This window comes from Monodelphis domestica, chromosome 1 (genome assembly GCF_027887165.1).
Source record: "Monodelphis domestica isolate mMonDom1 chromosome 1, mMonDom1.pri, whole genome shotgun sequence".
Taxonomy (NCBI): Eukaryota; Metazoa; Chordata; class Mammalia; order Didelphimorphia; family Didelphidae; genus Monodelphis; species Monodelphis domestica.
In genome coordinates this window covers 295,091,485-295,107,701 of record NC_077227.1, presented here as the reverse complement: position 1 = coordinate 295,107,701, position 16,217 = coordinate 295,091,485, and the positions used below count along the sequence as shown (strand labels likewise).

The following is a 16,217-nucleotide window of genomic DNA, read 5'->3' as shown; positions in this document are numbered from 1 at the left end:
AGGAGAGATTAACAAAACTGACAGAAAACCATTCTGAATTAATAAAGCTATAATCTGGTTTTATGAAAAAAGTAAAACCCTAGTTAATTTATTTTTTTTTAAATAAAGACGAAACCAAATGAGTGTGAATTAAATGAAATGGAAAAGTAGAATTCACAAATGGAGATGAAATTAAAGCAATTACTGGGAGCTCTTTTGCTCTTTTGCCCAATTATTTGTCAATAAATCTAACACTCTAAGTGAAATGTATGATATTTACAAAAATATAAATTGTTCAGATTAACAAGAGGAAATAGAATAAACAGCCCTATCTTAGAAAAAGAAATTTTATAAGCCAGAAAAAAACCCAGAGCCAGCTAGATTCACAAGTGATTTCTACCAAAATTAATCCCAATACACTTAATAAACTTTGTGGGGGAAAGAGGGAGGAAGGCAAAGAATGAGTACTACCAAATTACTTTTATGACACAAATATGGTGCTGATACCTAAACCAGAGTAAAACCAGAAAAAGAACTATAGACCAGTTTATCTAATGAATATTAATGCAAAAATTTTAAATAAAATAGTAGGAAAGAGATAATAGCAACATATTGAAAGCTCATACATTATGACAAGATGGTATTCATACAAAGGAATGCTGAGCTGATTCAATATTATGAAAAGCTTTCAGCACAATTTACTATCAATAATAAAATCAACAGAAATTACACGATTATTCCAGTAGATGCAAAATACGAAATACAACTCATTCTTATTTTTAAAAAATACCAGAAAGAATAGGAATAAAAGGAAATTAAAATAAGAAATATCTATCAAAAACCATCAGCAATCATTATCTATAGTGGGAATAAGCTAGATGCCTTTCCAGTAAGATCAGGGGTGAAGTACAGATCCCCTTTGTACAAGAAATACCAGCTAAAGCAATAAGAAAGGAAAAAAGATTAGAATAGGCAATGAGGAAACAAAATTCACTCTTGGCAAATGATATGATGGTATTTTTAGAGAATACTAGAGAACCCTAGAAAATCCACTAAAAAACTAGTTGAAATAACTTTAGTAAACTTGCAAGATAGAAAATAAGCCCACATAAATCATTAGGATTTATATTTTGCCAGAAAAATCCAAAAGCAAGAGATAGAGAAATTCTATTTAAAATAACTTTAAATAATCTAAAGACCTATCTAAATCTAAAATCCATCTAACCATTACAAAACACTTTTCACACAAAGTCATATCTAAACATTCAGAAAATTATCTCTTGGGTGGTCAAGCCAATATAATAAAAATGACAGTTCTAAATTAATTACTTCTTCAGTGCCATACCAAAAAAAATTTTATAAAGCTAGAAAAAATAACAAAATATATCCGGTAAAAGAAAATTTGGGGAGCAGCTAGGGGTCCCATGGAGTAAGTAGAGATGGAAGGTCCTGGGTTCAATTCTGGTCTTGGACACTTCCTAGCTATGTGATTCTGGGCAAGTCACTTAGCCCCCAATTGCCTAACCCTTACCATTCTTCTGCCTTGGAACCAACGCATAGTATTGATTATGAGAAGGAAGGTAAGGGTTCTGTAGTATAACAGGAGGCAAGAGGCAAGAGAAATGTAAGAATTCTGTAACTATATCATAAGCCCAGAAAAACAAAACAAAGATACCTACACAAACAATGTTTTAAAGTACTGGAAACTTGATTTTTGGTCCAGTTCACTGGCTAAAGGTCGAGTATTATATAAAATCTACGTAAAATGAAAATCATTCACAATTAAGAGCTAGACAAAACAAACACTTCAAAGATTACTCTTTTTTTACAGAGTAGGGGGGAAATAGTCATTTAAAAATATTAAAGCATTTTTTTCTGTATTTTAATAGCTATAGTTGCAGAGAAAATGCTATTACATATTTAATAAAGAGAAGCTTTTAATAGAAAAATTTACTTACCTCATTTGTACTTCCCTGTGGTAAAGGCAGTTGAAAAGGGGAAAAAGAAATAGTATCTATGTATATATTTTGCTTCAATTGCAACTAATATTAGCACTTTATTTAAAGCATTATGATGTAGTTAGCTTTTGAAAAAAGAAAAAAACCACAATTCTGTCATATTGATTTCACAATTTATCAGTATAATTTGAAGAATTTGGTAATGCATTCCCTACAGATGGTAGAAGTCTAGGAACTTTGGTATTCACATGCCCCCCCAAGTTTTTAGTGTTATTGCTGCATTTTAGAACCCCATTTTCTCTGTGGTGTTGTAAATAGGATCTTGAAATATAATATATCTTAATTTTCTAAATTTATTATAATTTTTATATGTACTTTTGTTCTCCTGACATGAGAATCAGTTATTCAATGTTATCTATTAAGTTAAATTTCAGAGGTATTTAAGTATATTTATTTTTCTCAGAAATTCTTAACTCTAATGCCATTTAATTTATTCTGACTAAACAAGTGAAAAATATCTAGAGTAACAACATATATTAAATGAACAAACTTTCTTAATGATATTTTTGAAAGAGGGTGGACCAAGTACAAAGAATTGAAAACTTCACTGGGTCCTGTGATTCTCTATGTGATTGTTAAGTCATTGCTAAGCCCTCACATTTCTCTGTGTGTTTGGGAATATAATATGATTATGTATATACAGTCTTAAAGTAGCAAATGATAGTAAAACTCAATTATGTGATGATTTGAACATATGTATCAGACTTGCCAAAGCATTTGATTTGAACTCAAAGAAACTCCAATTTATAAGCGTTTCTCCTAGGCTAATAACTATTTTATAAATCTTCAATTATATTATATAACTCCCATATATTTAAGTCCAAAACATTTTGTAAGTCAATATCATCTAAGCAGAACCTTAGTTTTTTAATATATGTCTCCATAGTCTTAGTTATTGAGCATTTCTCTAGGATCTTTTGGTAAGTGTTTTGAATTGCTTCTCCTCTTATTTTTCCAGTGCAATTACAATTGGTTGACTGACTTCTATTTTAGTATGCAAAAGGTAAATGAATATTGTTAAATCATATTTTATGATGAATGAATAATATTATCAATTTACCTTTTTTGTTTGTTCCAACTAATTCATGCGAAATGATTATCATTTTGTTTTTGATGACAGGCCACCTTTTAAGAAATCTGCATTATTCTTGTAATCTTTAATAATAATTTATTCATCAATGATCACATGATGAGATTCTCCATTAAATCATTCATATATAAGAATTTGGTTATTACCTATTGATTTTTCAAGGATATTTTCCTTATGACATATAATCATGATCTATGGAAATACATTGAAGACAAACTTACTTCCACTGATTTGAAAAAATTAACACCATCTGCAAAATCTTTTTTCTTTTGATGTTAAATGAATCCAGTTAAACTTGTTGAAAAAGTACCTGAGAATTGCTTGACATAAACTTGGTAGTTATAGCTTAATGAAAAGGAGAAAACAAGCGTATTTTTCATATATTATGTCTCTGAAAAAATGGAAAAAGTCTGATATTTTAAAAAGAAATTGCATAGGTTTGTCATTTTCTCCTATATAAATAAAATATATATTTTTAAGGTCAGTGTTTTTGTTTAAATAAAAATGTGTGTATTTATAATACCTGTTTCTTCTTTTCATAATATTTACTGACTCTAGTGTCAGATTCTCCTAAATGTGAGATCCTTGTTCAGTTGCCAAAAAATGTATGCAGAGGAAGAACTGACTTTATTACTAATCTTGATGTTCTCATCATAAATAAAAAATGGAAGACAAAAGCAATTTGCAACTAAATGTAGCATTTCTAACCTTGTTCAGTTCCTGACAACCTAGACTATCTTCTTACCTCTGTTCCTCTTATTTTGGAGGCACCATGACAGGCTTATTTCTAATTCCTTTCAGATCATGACTCTACTTCTACAGACTTTTAAAAAATTTGTGTGTGTGGGGGGGGTTTGTTTGAATCTATCTTTTTAATTACATGTACTAACAATTTTCAACATACCTTTCTGAAATTATAATATTCCAATTGTCTCCCTCCTTCTCCCTTCCACCCTGGGAGATGGTAAGCAATTTGATCTGGATTATACATGTGTTATCATGCAAAGCATAATTCTATAAATATTGGTCATTGTTTACAGACTTTTTCAATCCAATTCCATGAGGTTTCCATTTGAACTCCTACCTCCCACCCACCACAGACAGATTTTCCATTTTTTTCCCCATGTGTTTTCTTCCCCTTTTAGGATGTAACTCTTTGAGAGCAGATGTTTTCTTTTTTACTAATAGTTATATTCCCAATGTTTGGTAAAATAGTAAGCTCTTAGTAAATGTGTATTAAATAAATACATTTTTAGATAAAAATCTAAATAGAAGGATGGCTCAGGTTCTTCTTGGAGAGGTTGGAAAAAAAGTACTGCTGGAGTTGATTTTATAGTGGATCTATAGGGGGTCTAAGAACAACATGAAAAATTCATGAGAAGTGTAATTTCATGTTGCATCACTTCTAACCATTTGCAAGAATATCATGAAAAGAATTATAATGTGTATACATAGCAACATTAGTGACTTCAAAGAAAAGGAAGAAAAGTGTGAAACAAAATTATGTTGAGAAAATGATTCAGTAGTAAGAAGCAAGAGTGGTTAAAGGTTTATTAACTATAGAAAATTTATACCTGGGATCATAAATCTAGAGCTAGAAGGGATCTCAGAACCAGTAAATATACATTTATTAAACACTTCGTGCCAGGCACTCGGGATACAAGAAAGGCAAAAGATAGACTCTGTTCTAATGTAGAATGGGGGAGAGCTGCATAGGTATGTAATTGTACAAACAAGCTATATACAGGATGGATATATATATATATATATATATATACACACACACACACACACACACATATATATAATAATCAACAAAGGGAAGGCATGGATTAAGAGGGATTGGGAAAAAGAAAGATTTTTACTGGGACTTGAAGCAAGGCAGGAGATGGAGGTGAGGAGGGAGAGTATTTCATGTAAGGATGACAGCCAATGAAAATTCCCTGAGTCAGGAGATGATAGGTTTTCTTTGAGGAATAGCAAGAAGACCAATGTCACCAGATCAAAAACTATGTTTCAGTAAAGAATTACTGAACATCTTTAAAGAGAAGCTGTGTTTTTTAAAAAAAAAAAAGAGGCATAATGGCTTCATTAAGAACATATTTCCTTTTTTTGAACACTTTATCCAAATTTTGGCAAAATATTTGAAAAAGCAATTTTTTGAAGAAGACAGAGAAATGCAAAGTAGATAGCAATATGATTCAGAACTGGCTGAATGCCTACACTTAAAAAGTAGTCATTAAGGATCCACTGCCAAGCTGTCAAGAGGCCTTTAGTAGAGTGACCCTATGCTTCACCCTTTGCTTTTGTTGTAGTTGCTGTAGTTTTTAAATACTTGTTGTCAGCGACTTGGAGAAAGACATGTCATATCCATCAAATTTTCTGATGATATAAAGCTGTGAGATAACTAACCCACTAGATCATTAAGGAAGGAGAGAAAAAAAGATCTTGATGTCTATAATGTTAATCTGACTTTAATAAGATGAATTTTAATAGGGAAAAATGTAAAAAGTCCTACATTTGGGTTCAAAAAAATCTAACAATTCAAAATGAGAGAGGCATGATTAGGCATCAATTTACCTGAAAAAGATCTTTGAGACTTCCAGAAATAATGAGGCAAGAGTCCCTCTATACTCTGCTCTGGCCTGGTCATGTCTGGAGTACTATTTTCAGTTCAGCTATCAGTTTAATATGAACATTAATAATTTGAAGAGTTTCGGAAGGTGTCCATAAGAAACTGTGGGAAAAACTAAAGGGAGTGTAATCTAGAGAAGAGAAGACTCAGGAAACATGAAAATTATCTTCAACATCTGAAAAGCTTTCTTAAGGAGTTATTAGACCTATTCTTTTTTAACCTTGGACAAAAACAAGAGAAAGGAGTGGAAGTTAAAAACAGGCAACTTCTTAAAAAATTAGAAAATCTGCATTGTTCAAAGGTGTAATGGGTGGTAGGGAGGTAGGGAGAGTTCCTCTTCCTTGGAAGTCTTTAAGCAGATAACCACTTATTAAGTATATTATAATGGAAGTTCTTATTTGGGTATTAGTTGAGCTAGATGGCTACTTAGGCCTGTTTCAGGTCTAAAATTCTATGGTTTTGTGAGAAATAATTGGGAGACACATGCTTGTCAAAGGTGTTGATGCTATGGAGGATATATTGTATAGAATCCAAATGGAAGACTGATTCCCTGTAAAGGCTGATAGATGCTCCTATATGCAGATGATATTATGTTGATTTTTAAAAATCCCAGAACACTAAAGAACTGAAAAGAATTTGGCCTATTTCTTCAAAACAACATAAACTCCTTTAAAAGTAAAGACTTGTTTTTGTATGTAAATCTCTAGCACAGTGTAAATCTCTAGTACAGTGCCTTTTACTACGTAGTGTTTAATAAATACATATTAAATAAAAGAATGATTAACATCCACAAAGGAAAAAAAAGTGGATGAATAATAACAATTGTCCAGATTATAACATGCAATTAGATGGAAAATTAATAATTTTTTCTTTTAGTCTATGAATCTTAGACAAATACATTATAAAGAAGGGATTGTGAAAGAGAAACAATGTAAAGTATTTCATCAAACAACTAAATGATTAAAAAAGAAGATGAGCTGGTCAAATGATATACAACCCATATATTCCACTGGTCTCCTCACGGCATCAAGTGAATTCAGAAAGGCCCCTGAACAAAATTGGTTGTACATGAATAAGAGATGCATAGAGAGGAATGTGGTCTTCATTTTTGGAGGAAATAGCCACATCAGTAAGATTGCCAATCAGTTGAAGAATTGTTAATAGTGCAGACTATAAATATTGAATCCCTCATTCTTACTATAAAGTTTTTTTGTTTATATCACTATATAATTAATAATAACTAAAATGTTTAAAAATACTGACAATATTAAACAGTGTAAAGATATCTGACCTCTGAGTCAAGATGACATGGGTTCAAGTCCTACTTCTGACTGGCTATGTGGACCTGATCAAGTCATTTAACTTTATAGTGCCCCATTCATTTTTCTTAGATGATTTATATTTTTTATATTATAGAATTTTTGCCTTCTCTCTACATTAATAAAATCACAGGTCCTGGTCCTTCGCCTTTCCACCTCCTCCAAAAAGAAAACAACAGTAACCCAATCATATAAAACTGATTTCATTGTGTTAGAATGCTGTATAGAGACTTCTATAGTCTATAATTCTAAAAGTACTAACTGGAAGTCATGAGACTAGAGTTCTAGTCCTGGTTCTGTTACTGGTTTTGTGACCAAAGATAACCTATTTAGGCATTGCAAAATAAGGTTTTATTATATTGATTGCTAAAGTCCTTCCACCTCTAAAATCTGAGTCTGTGTTATTCTGAAAGGCATGCAGGGGTCCACAGGGGATAGTCATCTCATGAATGTATTGGTAAGACAAAGACAGTATATCTCATAGGTAGTGTAGTCCAGTAAGTTATCTTCTTTATGCTTTAGTTTCCTCTTCTACAAAATGGATCCATCTATCTCATTGAAAAACCTGACAGTAATGTAGATTTGAACCAGTCCCATGATTTCATTGGTGTGGAGAATTTATGGTAGAACACTTTTTCTACCAATACACATCTACCACTCATTTGTAATTTGTAGTCTAAAAGAATTATCTGAGGCAATGACAGATTAGAAGACATCCATGAATCAGAGGCAGGCCTTGAACTCAAGTCTTCCTGACTTTAAGACCAGCCTTATATTTACTAGGTCACACTGCCTTTCTTATAAGGATATAAACAAAAAATGCATGACGCATAACCAAATATTTTTTGAAACAAATAGGGTAAAAACTAAAAAAACTAATTTTTAATCAGTAATATAAATTAAATGATCCTACCTGGTCCCACAAGGCAGCAGCCACCTGGTCTATTACTGCTCCCAATTCTCGGTATTCTCCAGAGTATCGGATATATGCCCAGGTACACAGAGTGATAAGGGTCAGTCCCATGATCATGTTGCATAAACTGGCTATAATATCCAAACCAATGAATCCAGTAATACCAGCAATGACATAGGTGATGAAGATGACTACAAACAGTGTGGCTGGTGTGCGTGCTGCATGGAAGATGTTCTTGCTATCATTATGTTTGATATATTGTATGTAAAGCTCATCTATTTCACTCTCCAGTTGTTGCAGGTAACGGCGGCTAAATTCCTCCCCACCCATCTTTTTGACACCACGAAATAACTTAATTGATTCCTCCTTGAGTTCCAGGTGTTTGTTCTGGAGGTCAGTGGGTGCTAGAAATGGCTTGTCACCTCCACAGATCTACAAGAGGTAGAAAAGGGTTGGGAATATTTTTAAAATCCAGGGCAAAATATGTAAACCAACTAATATAACTATTCCAAATAACCATTATCTTGTAAACAGGCAGAATAGTCTAATGAAAACAGTCCTTTTAACTAAGCCCTGAAATATTTGAACTAAAACTTTTACCAGTCAACATAGAGGGATCTCAAACCCTGTATCTCTCATAAACATAACTAATATGTTGTCTGTTATACACAGAGTAAGTATTGAATAATACTTACAGAATAAGTTAGAATGGCTTTTAAAAATTGTTTTTCCAATACTGGTGTTAGATCTATGCACATGTACATATTTTCACAGTTTCATTTATAATATGTGAAAAGAAAATCTCTCCTTTCTTTTTCTACCCAGGAAACTTTTCTACTATGGTTTATTTGAAGGTCTATAGATGGATAGTTGAAGGAAACATGGTAAAAAAGTTGTCCAGAATTGCCTTCCATTTTCTATCAATGTATAATGTGCTTAGCACAGTGGATATTTCGACTATTAATTGAAAGAATAAGAAAGAGAAATGCTTGTTTGCTATATTATAAACATGTTCAAAGCATTACATTTTTTATTCTTACCTCTTCCATTCTTTTGTTATATGTATCCTTGGCAGTTGCAACTGCTGCTAAATTGTTAGCCTCAGCTGTAGCCTTTGGAAAAAATGCAAAGAAGCAAAATTCATTTCATATTTATCATATGTTCTATATAGTAATGAAAAACTTACAGGAAAATAAACTTAATAAATTATTTTTATAAAACATTTTTATCAGCTATTACTCATCATAATATTGACCATCAGTGAATTTCAATCATGAATGTTAGCACAGCATTTAAAGTTTCTTAAAGCAAATTTCTACCATCTGACAACTAAATAATTACCTGCAACATTGATTTGGGATGGGGTAATTCTTCTCCTTGATAGATCTTTATATATGCCTAATGGAGTGACATAAAAAAATGCATATTTAAATAAATTTCATTTAAATACTTCCATCTATAACTGTTATAAATTTTATTTGTAAGGACTTTTCAATCTTTTCATTTATTTATTTATTTATTTAGCAGAATCACAGAATATTGGAGTTGGAAGGGACTTCAGTTGTCATCTCATTTAACTCATACTCCCAAAAGAATGTTCATGTCCAATAAGAAGGAATATAGCCCAGTGAAGGGAAACCCATTACCTTTTGAGAAAGCAAATTTAATGTATTTATCTCTTTGTACCTTCCAACTACAATGTTCTTCATTCTGCCCTTAGGAACCTAATAGAACAAGCCAATCCCTCTTCTTTGTAAATGTCTTTCACCTGTCCAAAGACAATTACCATGTCTCCCTTTCAAGTCTTCTATTTTCCAGTATGAAACAGTATAAACATTTCTTTCAAATTATTCTCATTATGACCTGGTCTCAGAGTTCTTCACTATTTCTTTACCTACCTCTTGAAGGCTTCCTATTAGAACCAAACAAAATACTCCTGATATGATTTGACCAACCTAGAGACAGAGGAACTATCATTTTCTTATTCCTATACCTCTTTTTAGTGCAGCCCAAGATTACTTTAGGATTTCTGGTTGTCAAATCACAAAACTGACTCATACTGAGTTCATAATGTTTTTCATACAAACTGCTTCAAACAAACCATACTTCTCTCATTTTGCACTTGTGAAACTACTTTTAAAGGAATGAACAAGGTCTCTTACATTTTCATATTAAATTTCATCTTATATTTGTCCTAACATTCTACCCCTTTGAGACTCTTTTTTTGGATCTTGACTTTTTGATAAGCATGCTATCTTTATCCTTATCCAAGTAAGCAGAACCATAACAATCGTTTCTTTCTGGAGGAAATTATATTAGCGATTTGGTTATGGTTCTTAAACTAGAATGGAGAGGAGGGAGGAGGAGGAAACTAAAAATTTGTAAAACCTGAGACACCTTGAACCTGAGATCTGCTTGGTGATTATTAGGCAAGTGACTTGTATCTAGATAGAAGGTATTGTTTTTATTTTTAAGTGGATACCTCCTTATTGGGGGATAAAAGTTCTATTAGTGTGACCTTTTGCATGTCACTTTGATTTTTGTTCCTCAATTTCTTAATCATTAAAATGAAGTGTGATTTATTATTAGATGACTGCTAAGAACCCAATTAACTTTAATTAATTTCCTTATTTAATCCAAATACCCTCATTTTACACATGAAATTACTCAAGCCCAGTGAGATAAAGTGACTTAACCAAGGTTGCACAACTAGTTAACAGCAAAATTGACATTTAAATCAAGTCCTACTTCTGGCTTCTATATGAGAAGCAGGAGAGTAAGAAAAAAATTTTTAAGCTAAATGAGACATGATGGTGATTTTTTGAGAGTTTGAGTATATGAAAACCAGACTTAAACTGAGAAGGAGAATGAAACAAATTTAGAAAAATGTGAAAGATGACAACCTTCAAATCTAAAGTTATCTTTCAGCTTTTGCAAAGGAAAATTAAAGGAAAAAGAGCAGAATATTCCTTAATAGTTTTTATTTATTCATTCTTTTTCTTTAAGAAAAAATAGGAAACAACATTAGGAATATTTCTGAAAATTTAATTTCAGAAAAAAGGCTTGACTGTGAGTATTCTCTTTCCCTTATTCCCTTCACCAAAACCTGACAGATTCTTTCTTTAGTAATCTCTATATATCTTCACATCATAAAGAAAACTTATCATCATACATCAAATATAAGGAAATATAAAATCTTTGGAATTGAAGAATAAATACCTTAAAGTATTCCACTAGACCTCGACATGTGATTTTATTTCCATTGATTTCTTTGACATCTAGATTCTCAGGGCTGAGTAGCCAAGGGATCAAAATTTTCAGGTTCTTAATGAATTCATCATCTATCTCTATAAATAAAACCAAGTTCATTATTACTTAAGCAATTTTTATCCAGCTTTATGCCCTCTAAATATCATTATTACTACATTTTTACTCCCTCAAGTCAAGCAATTCTAATAGAATTATATGTTCTTCCAGGGCAAAGACTTTTGTCCTTGTATCTTCAGAATCTCTTTGTAAAGCTAGGTGACAAAAGGACCTCTTTGACTAAACTGTTCTAACTGACTTTTTTTTAAAGTCATGAAAGTCATGAATGATGAGTCTAATTAATATTCTATCCATTAGAACTCTAAAATTCCTTTGAGATTAGAGGAAATTCTATAAAGATAATGTAATTGTCTCTACTTCTTTGAGCAATTAAATTACACAAAACAAACAGAAGCCTCAGTCCTGCTAGCTTTCTGTTTAAAAGTATTTTAATACAAACAAATTGAAGTCATTACACAATCTCTCAGCATCAGAATGCTTACCCTCATATTAGAATTTCTCAAGTAGTAAAAATAATAGTATCTTGTCATCAAAAATAAAATATATTCCCAACAACTATTTTTTTTGTCATATATAAAAGTCATCATTTAAATATACCCTTTGACCCAGAGACCCTAGTGTAAAGCATATGACCGTAGGAAGTTAAATGCAGACAGATCATTTATGCATCAAAATATACACAGCAATTCTATATGTGTGGAAGCAAAAAACTAGAAGCAAACACTTAAATACCCATCAAATGGGGAATAGCTTAAAAAAATGATGCATGAAAATGTGGTTTGTGGAATATTACTACAGTCCAAGTCAGAAACATGGGAATATATATATATATATAAACTGATACAGAATGAAGTAAGAAGAATCAGGAATATATATATGTGTGTATATATGTATATATATATATGTATTATTGTAATGACACAAAGTGAAAAAAACTAAAACTGAATGTCATAATTATAACAACCTAGCTTTATCTCAGAGAAGATTTGAGAAAATGTAACTCTCTCTTTTATTTGAATGAATGACTATGTATAATGTAAGATACGTAATATCAGACTGGTTTTGCTGAACTACTTTAAAAAAATCTTACAAGAGTAGAGGACTAAGATGTTCCATAGTCAGAAAAGAATGTAATAAAAAAAAACCACTGATAAAATAAGATTTTTATAATTAAATCATATAATTAATAAACTAAACATTTAAGAACTGACTGGCATTCTGGGATTTCTGGTTCAGAGGGATCATTTTGATCTTTGAGCTGGGACTTTACTGGGAGTCTGCAACAGGGAGCTGAGACAAAGATAACACCACATATAAACAAGTATCCTGCCTGCCAGAGGAATATGGGAGAACAGTGAAACAGATTGTAAGAGACCAACATATAGTTTACCTCTGAGAGAAAAAAAGGTGGCAGAAATTTTGAGAAGCTGACAGAAAATTTGCATGGAAAGACAACTAACTGAAATAGCTGCCATCATCACTTTAAAAATTAAAAATGAATGGAACTTTGAAAGGCTTTTTGTCTCCCCAATTCCTGTATCTTTGTGTTGGTTAAAATAAGTGTCCATGTTATTTCATTGTCCTTTATTTAAACTACTTCTTTATTCTGATTTTCCTGTATTTTGCTTCCTACAAACATTCATAAATATTCGTATTACATGTCTGTGTAATTATTTCTGGCCTAGAAATGGGTACATGGAAAAAGCCAGCATCTAGATGGAACTTGTCCTAATGATCAGACTTTAATTCTTGTCTGGGAAACACAAGAATTATATGTGATTTTAGTTGGCAATGTATATTTTAAACATCTTTAAGAAATAAGAGGAAGGGATTCATCTGGGTCATGGGGACACTTTTACCCCTAAGTTCATTCTTATACGTGTCTTCTTCAACCTTAGGTATCTCAAGCAAAACTCCAAAAAGCAGAAAATAAGGAGATGGGGAGTAAATGGAAGTTTATAACTCTAAGAGCCAATCAGAGCTTTAGGAATAAAGTGAGAGTTCAGCATCCTTTGCTCCAGATTGACACCTGGTGGTTATACTTACAAAGGGGTAGTGCTACTAATTTTCAACAAAGTTAGTATAAGATATATGTGAAAATAAGTCTGTGAGCTTACAGCAAAAATAGTGGTTAGACCTGCTAGTTGATCCAGGATCTTTGTCAAGTTGTGTTTTGGTGATGTTTTAAAGGTTATTTTAGGGCGATTGTCCTAAGGGTAGCTAGGTGGCTCAGTGGAGAGAATACCAGGCTTTGAGCCAGGAGGGCCTGGGTTCAAATTTGGCCTCAGACATTTCCTTGCTGTGTGACCCTTGGAAAGTCGCTTAACCCCTTTTGCCTAAATCTTGCCTTTATATCTTAGAGTTGTTATTAAGACAGATAGTAAGGGTTTAAATATATACATCTACATCTACATGTATATATATATATATATATGTATATATATATATATATATATATATAGTTTTAGAACCATTGTCCTGAAATGCTCATTGTCACAGTACAATGCAAATAGACAATAGCAATAAGAAAACAGATATGCAAAAAGGGTTTAAATCTGGTGCTCCAAGAAGAAATTTAAGAATGGATTCTTTTATTGGCACAACAACTAGAACATCAAACCTTGAGTGAGGAAGCCCTGAGTCAGATGCGATATATATACATACTTCTAGTTTATCCCTATTACAGAACATGCTCTTGGTTTTAAATTGACACTACTTATCATTTTAAGAAAAGCTCTTTTTATTACCATGTTTTCTGGTGTTTCTAATAAGAGTGGGTGTGTATAATCATACATATGTATGTATATATTTGTATAGCAGTGTGACCTAGGGTGAGTCACTTACCTTCTCTTTGCCTCAATTTCCTCATCGTTAAAATGGGGATAATAATAGCACCTATTTCCCAGAGTTGTTGTGAGGGAGGATAATAAAAGATAATACATGTAAAGCAATTGGTATAGTGCCTGGTACATAGTATGTACTATATAGATGATAGCAATTATTATTATTATTATTATTATTATTTTATTCTTACTAGGCTATAACAGAGTTTCTTTTTCTTGTAGATTTATGTATCTTCCATTTAGAACACAATATTATTAATGTCTCTATTAAAGAACAATAACTCTTTTGGAGATTACTACTCAAGAAAAATCTTCCTTTAATTCTCAATAATTTAGGGTTTTTTTTTTTATCTGAAGAAGTTTGCATATAGTAGTTATAGAACATTTTTCTTGTAGATTAACTATTAGCCAATTTGTGAAATATTTCCTTGACAAGTAAAGTTAAATAACTTTTCTCAAATGAATTTAGATACAAACCTAACACTATTAATTCTTATCTGTATGCAGGATATAATTCCTTCTTACATCTCTGATGATCTTCCAACTTCAAAAAAGCTTAGAAGAAGATTTATATAGAGACTCTGATAATAGATGTTCTACAGTCTCTTTCCATTTACATTAAAGAAACTTAACTCCAATGGAAGTTAGCACAGTGAAACTACTTGTGTTGCCTAGTATGTAGAAATTACAAATAAATTCCATTTTACATGTAAAAACATGTTCACATAACTACAGACCTTTCAGTTTTCCATTGAAATTTGGGTTGGTGGCAACTTTTAAACCAGGATGAGGTAGTAGAAAACAGGATATGTTGGTGAAACAGGAATGGATGTGCTTTCGTACATTCTGCAGTTCCTCATGCTGGTTCCCTGAGACCTGAAATAAATCATCTTGACACTTAATTTGGGATAAAAATGCAGGGCATATTTTAAAATTTAACCTACATTATTAACATTTTCTCTATCATTTTATTAATTATAGATAATCAACAAAACAATAACTCAAGTCCTAACCTACAGAAATCTTTGCATATTTCCAAGGGTAAATGGTCACACTAAAAATTTAAAGTCAGCTCTCATGAACTAATTTGAGTTGGTGCCATCATAGCCCTTGCATTTAACTATACCTTTTATACCAGTTCAAATAAATCTTTCTTGGTTATTCTGAAATCATTATGCTTGTCATTTTTTATAGCACAATAGTATTCCATCACAATCATACACTACTATATTATTCCATCACAATGATATACTACTATACCTTTTATTATTAAAGTCAACTCTACAGTAATTTGGAGTTGCACTTGGAACTTGGTAGTTTAATTGAAATGGAACTGAAAAATTTAGGTAGAATTATAATTTTAATTATATTGGCACAGCCTATTATTAAGCAATCAATATTTCTTCACTTTATATTTATTTTTATATCTGAAAAGTGTTTTCTTATTTTGTTGTTGGCAGGAAGACACTCAAGTATTTTATATTGTCTAGTGATTTTAAATGGAATTTCTCTTTCTCTTCCTAATGTTTTTTGTTGGTTACAGAAGAAATGTTGATTGATTTGTATGGATTTATTTAATATCCTTAAGTCTGCTAAAATTGTTAATTGTTCCAATTAGTTTTTAGTTGATTCTCCAGGTTCACTAAATATATGATCTGAAAAGAATGTTTTGTTCAGTGAAGATTGATTATTCTTGTTTTTCTTGTCTTATTTCTCTAGCTAGTATTTCTAATACAATTTTAATTAACAGTGGCAATAATGGTTATCCTTGCTTCATCCCTGATCTTATTGGGAAGACTTCTAGTTTATCCCTATTACAGAACATGCTCTTGGTTTTAAATTGATACTACTTATCATTTTAAGAAAAGCTCTTTTTATTACTATGCTTTCTGGTTTTCTAACAAGAGTTGGTGTTGTATTTTGACCAAAGTATTTTTTGCATCTATTAACATTATTTTTTTTGGTTACTTAATTATGCTTACAGTTTCTCTAATACTGAATTTCAATTATAAAACCCTCCTGGTCAGAGTGTATGATCTTCATATTAATATTAGTGTTATTAGTATTTCATTTAAATTTTCTGTATTATTGTT

The 16,217-nt window shown here is 31.5% G+C and overlaps 2 protein-coding genes across 9 annotated transcripts in view; one reads left to right on the top strand and one right to left on the bottom strand.

Annotated features, from left to right (window-relative positions):
• ATL1 (atlastin GTPase 1) overlaps positions 1–16,217 on the bottom strand; it is a 102,402-nt gene that overhangs the window by 5,173 nt on the left and 81,012 nt on the right. For 5 of the 8 annotated variants that reach the window (XM_056821074.1, XM_056821080.1, XM_056821079.1 and 2 more), the window contains 6 exons: positions 14,862–15,000; positions 11,174–11,301; positions 9,296–9,352; positions 8,995–9,066; positions 7,955–8,386; positions 1,938–1,952 (listed from right to left, as the gene is read on the bottom strand). In XM_056821074.1, coding sequence (XP_056677052.1) covers positions 1,938–1,952; positions 7,955–8,386; positions 8,995–9,066; positions 9,296–9,352; positions 11,174–11,301; positions 14,862–15,000 — 843 coding nt within the window. The remainder of the gene's footprint in view (positions 1–1,937; positions 1,953–7,954; positions 8,387–8,994; positions 9,067–9,295; positions 9,353–11,173; positions 11,302–14,861; positions 15,001–16,217) is intronic. The other 3 variants (XM_056821077.1, XM_056821087.1, XM_056821067.1) reach the window with 1 other exon arrangement.
• SAV1 (salvador family WW domain containing protein 1) overlaps positions 1–16,217 on the top strand; it is a 144,297-nt gene that overhangs the window by 111,354 nt on the left and 16,726 nt on the right. The window lies entirely within an intron of this gene.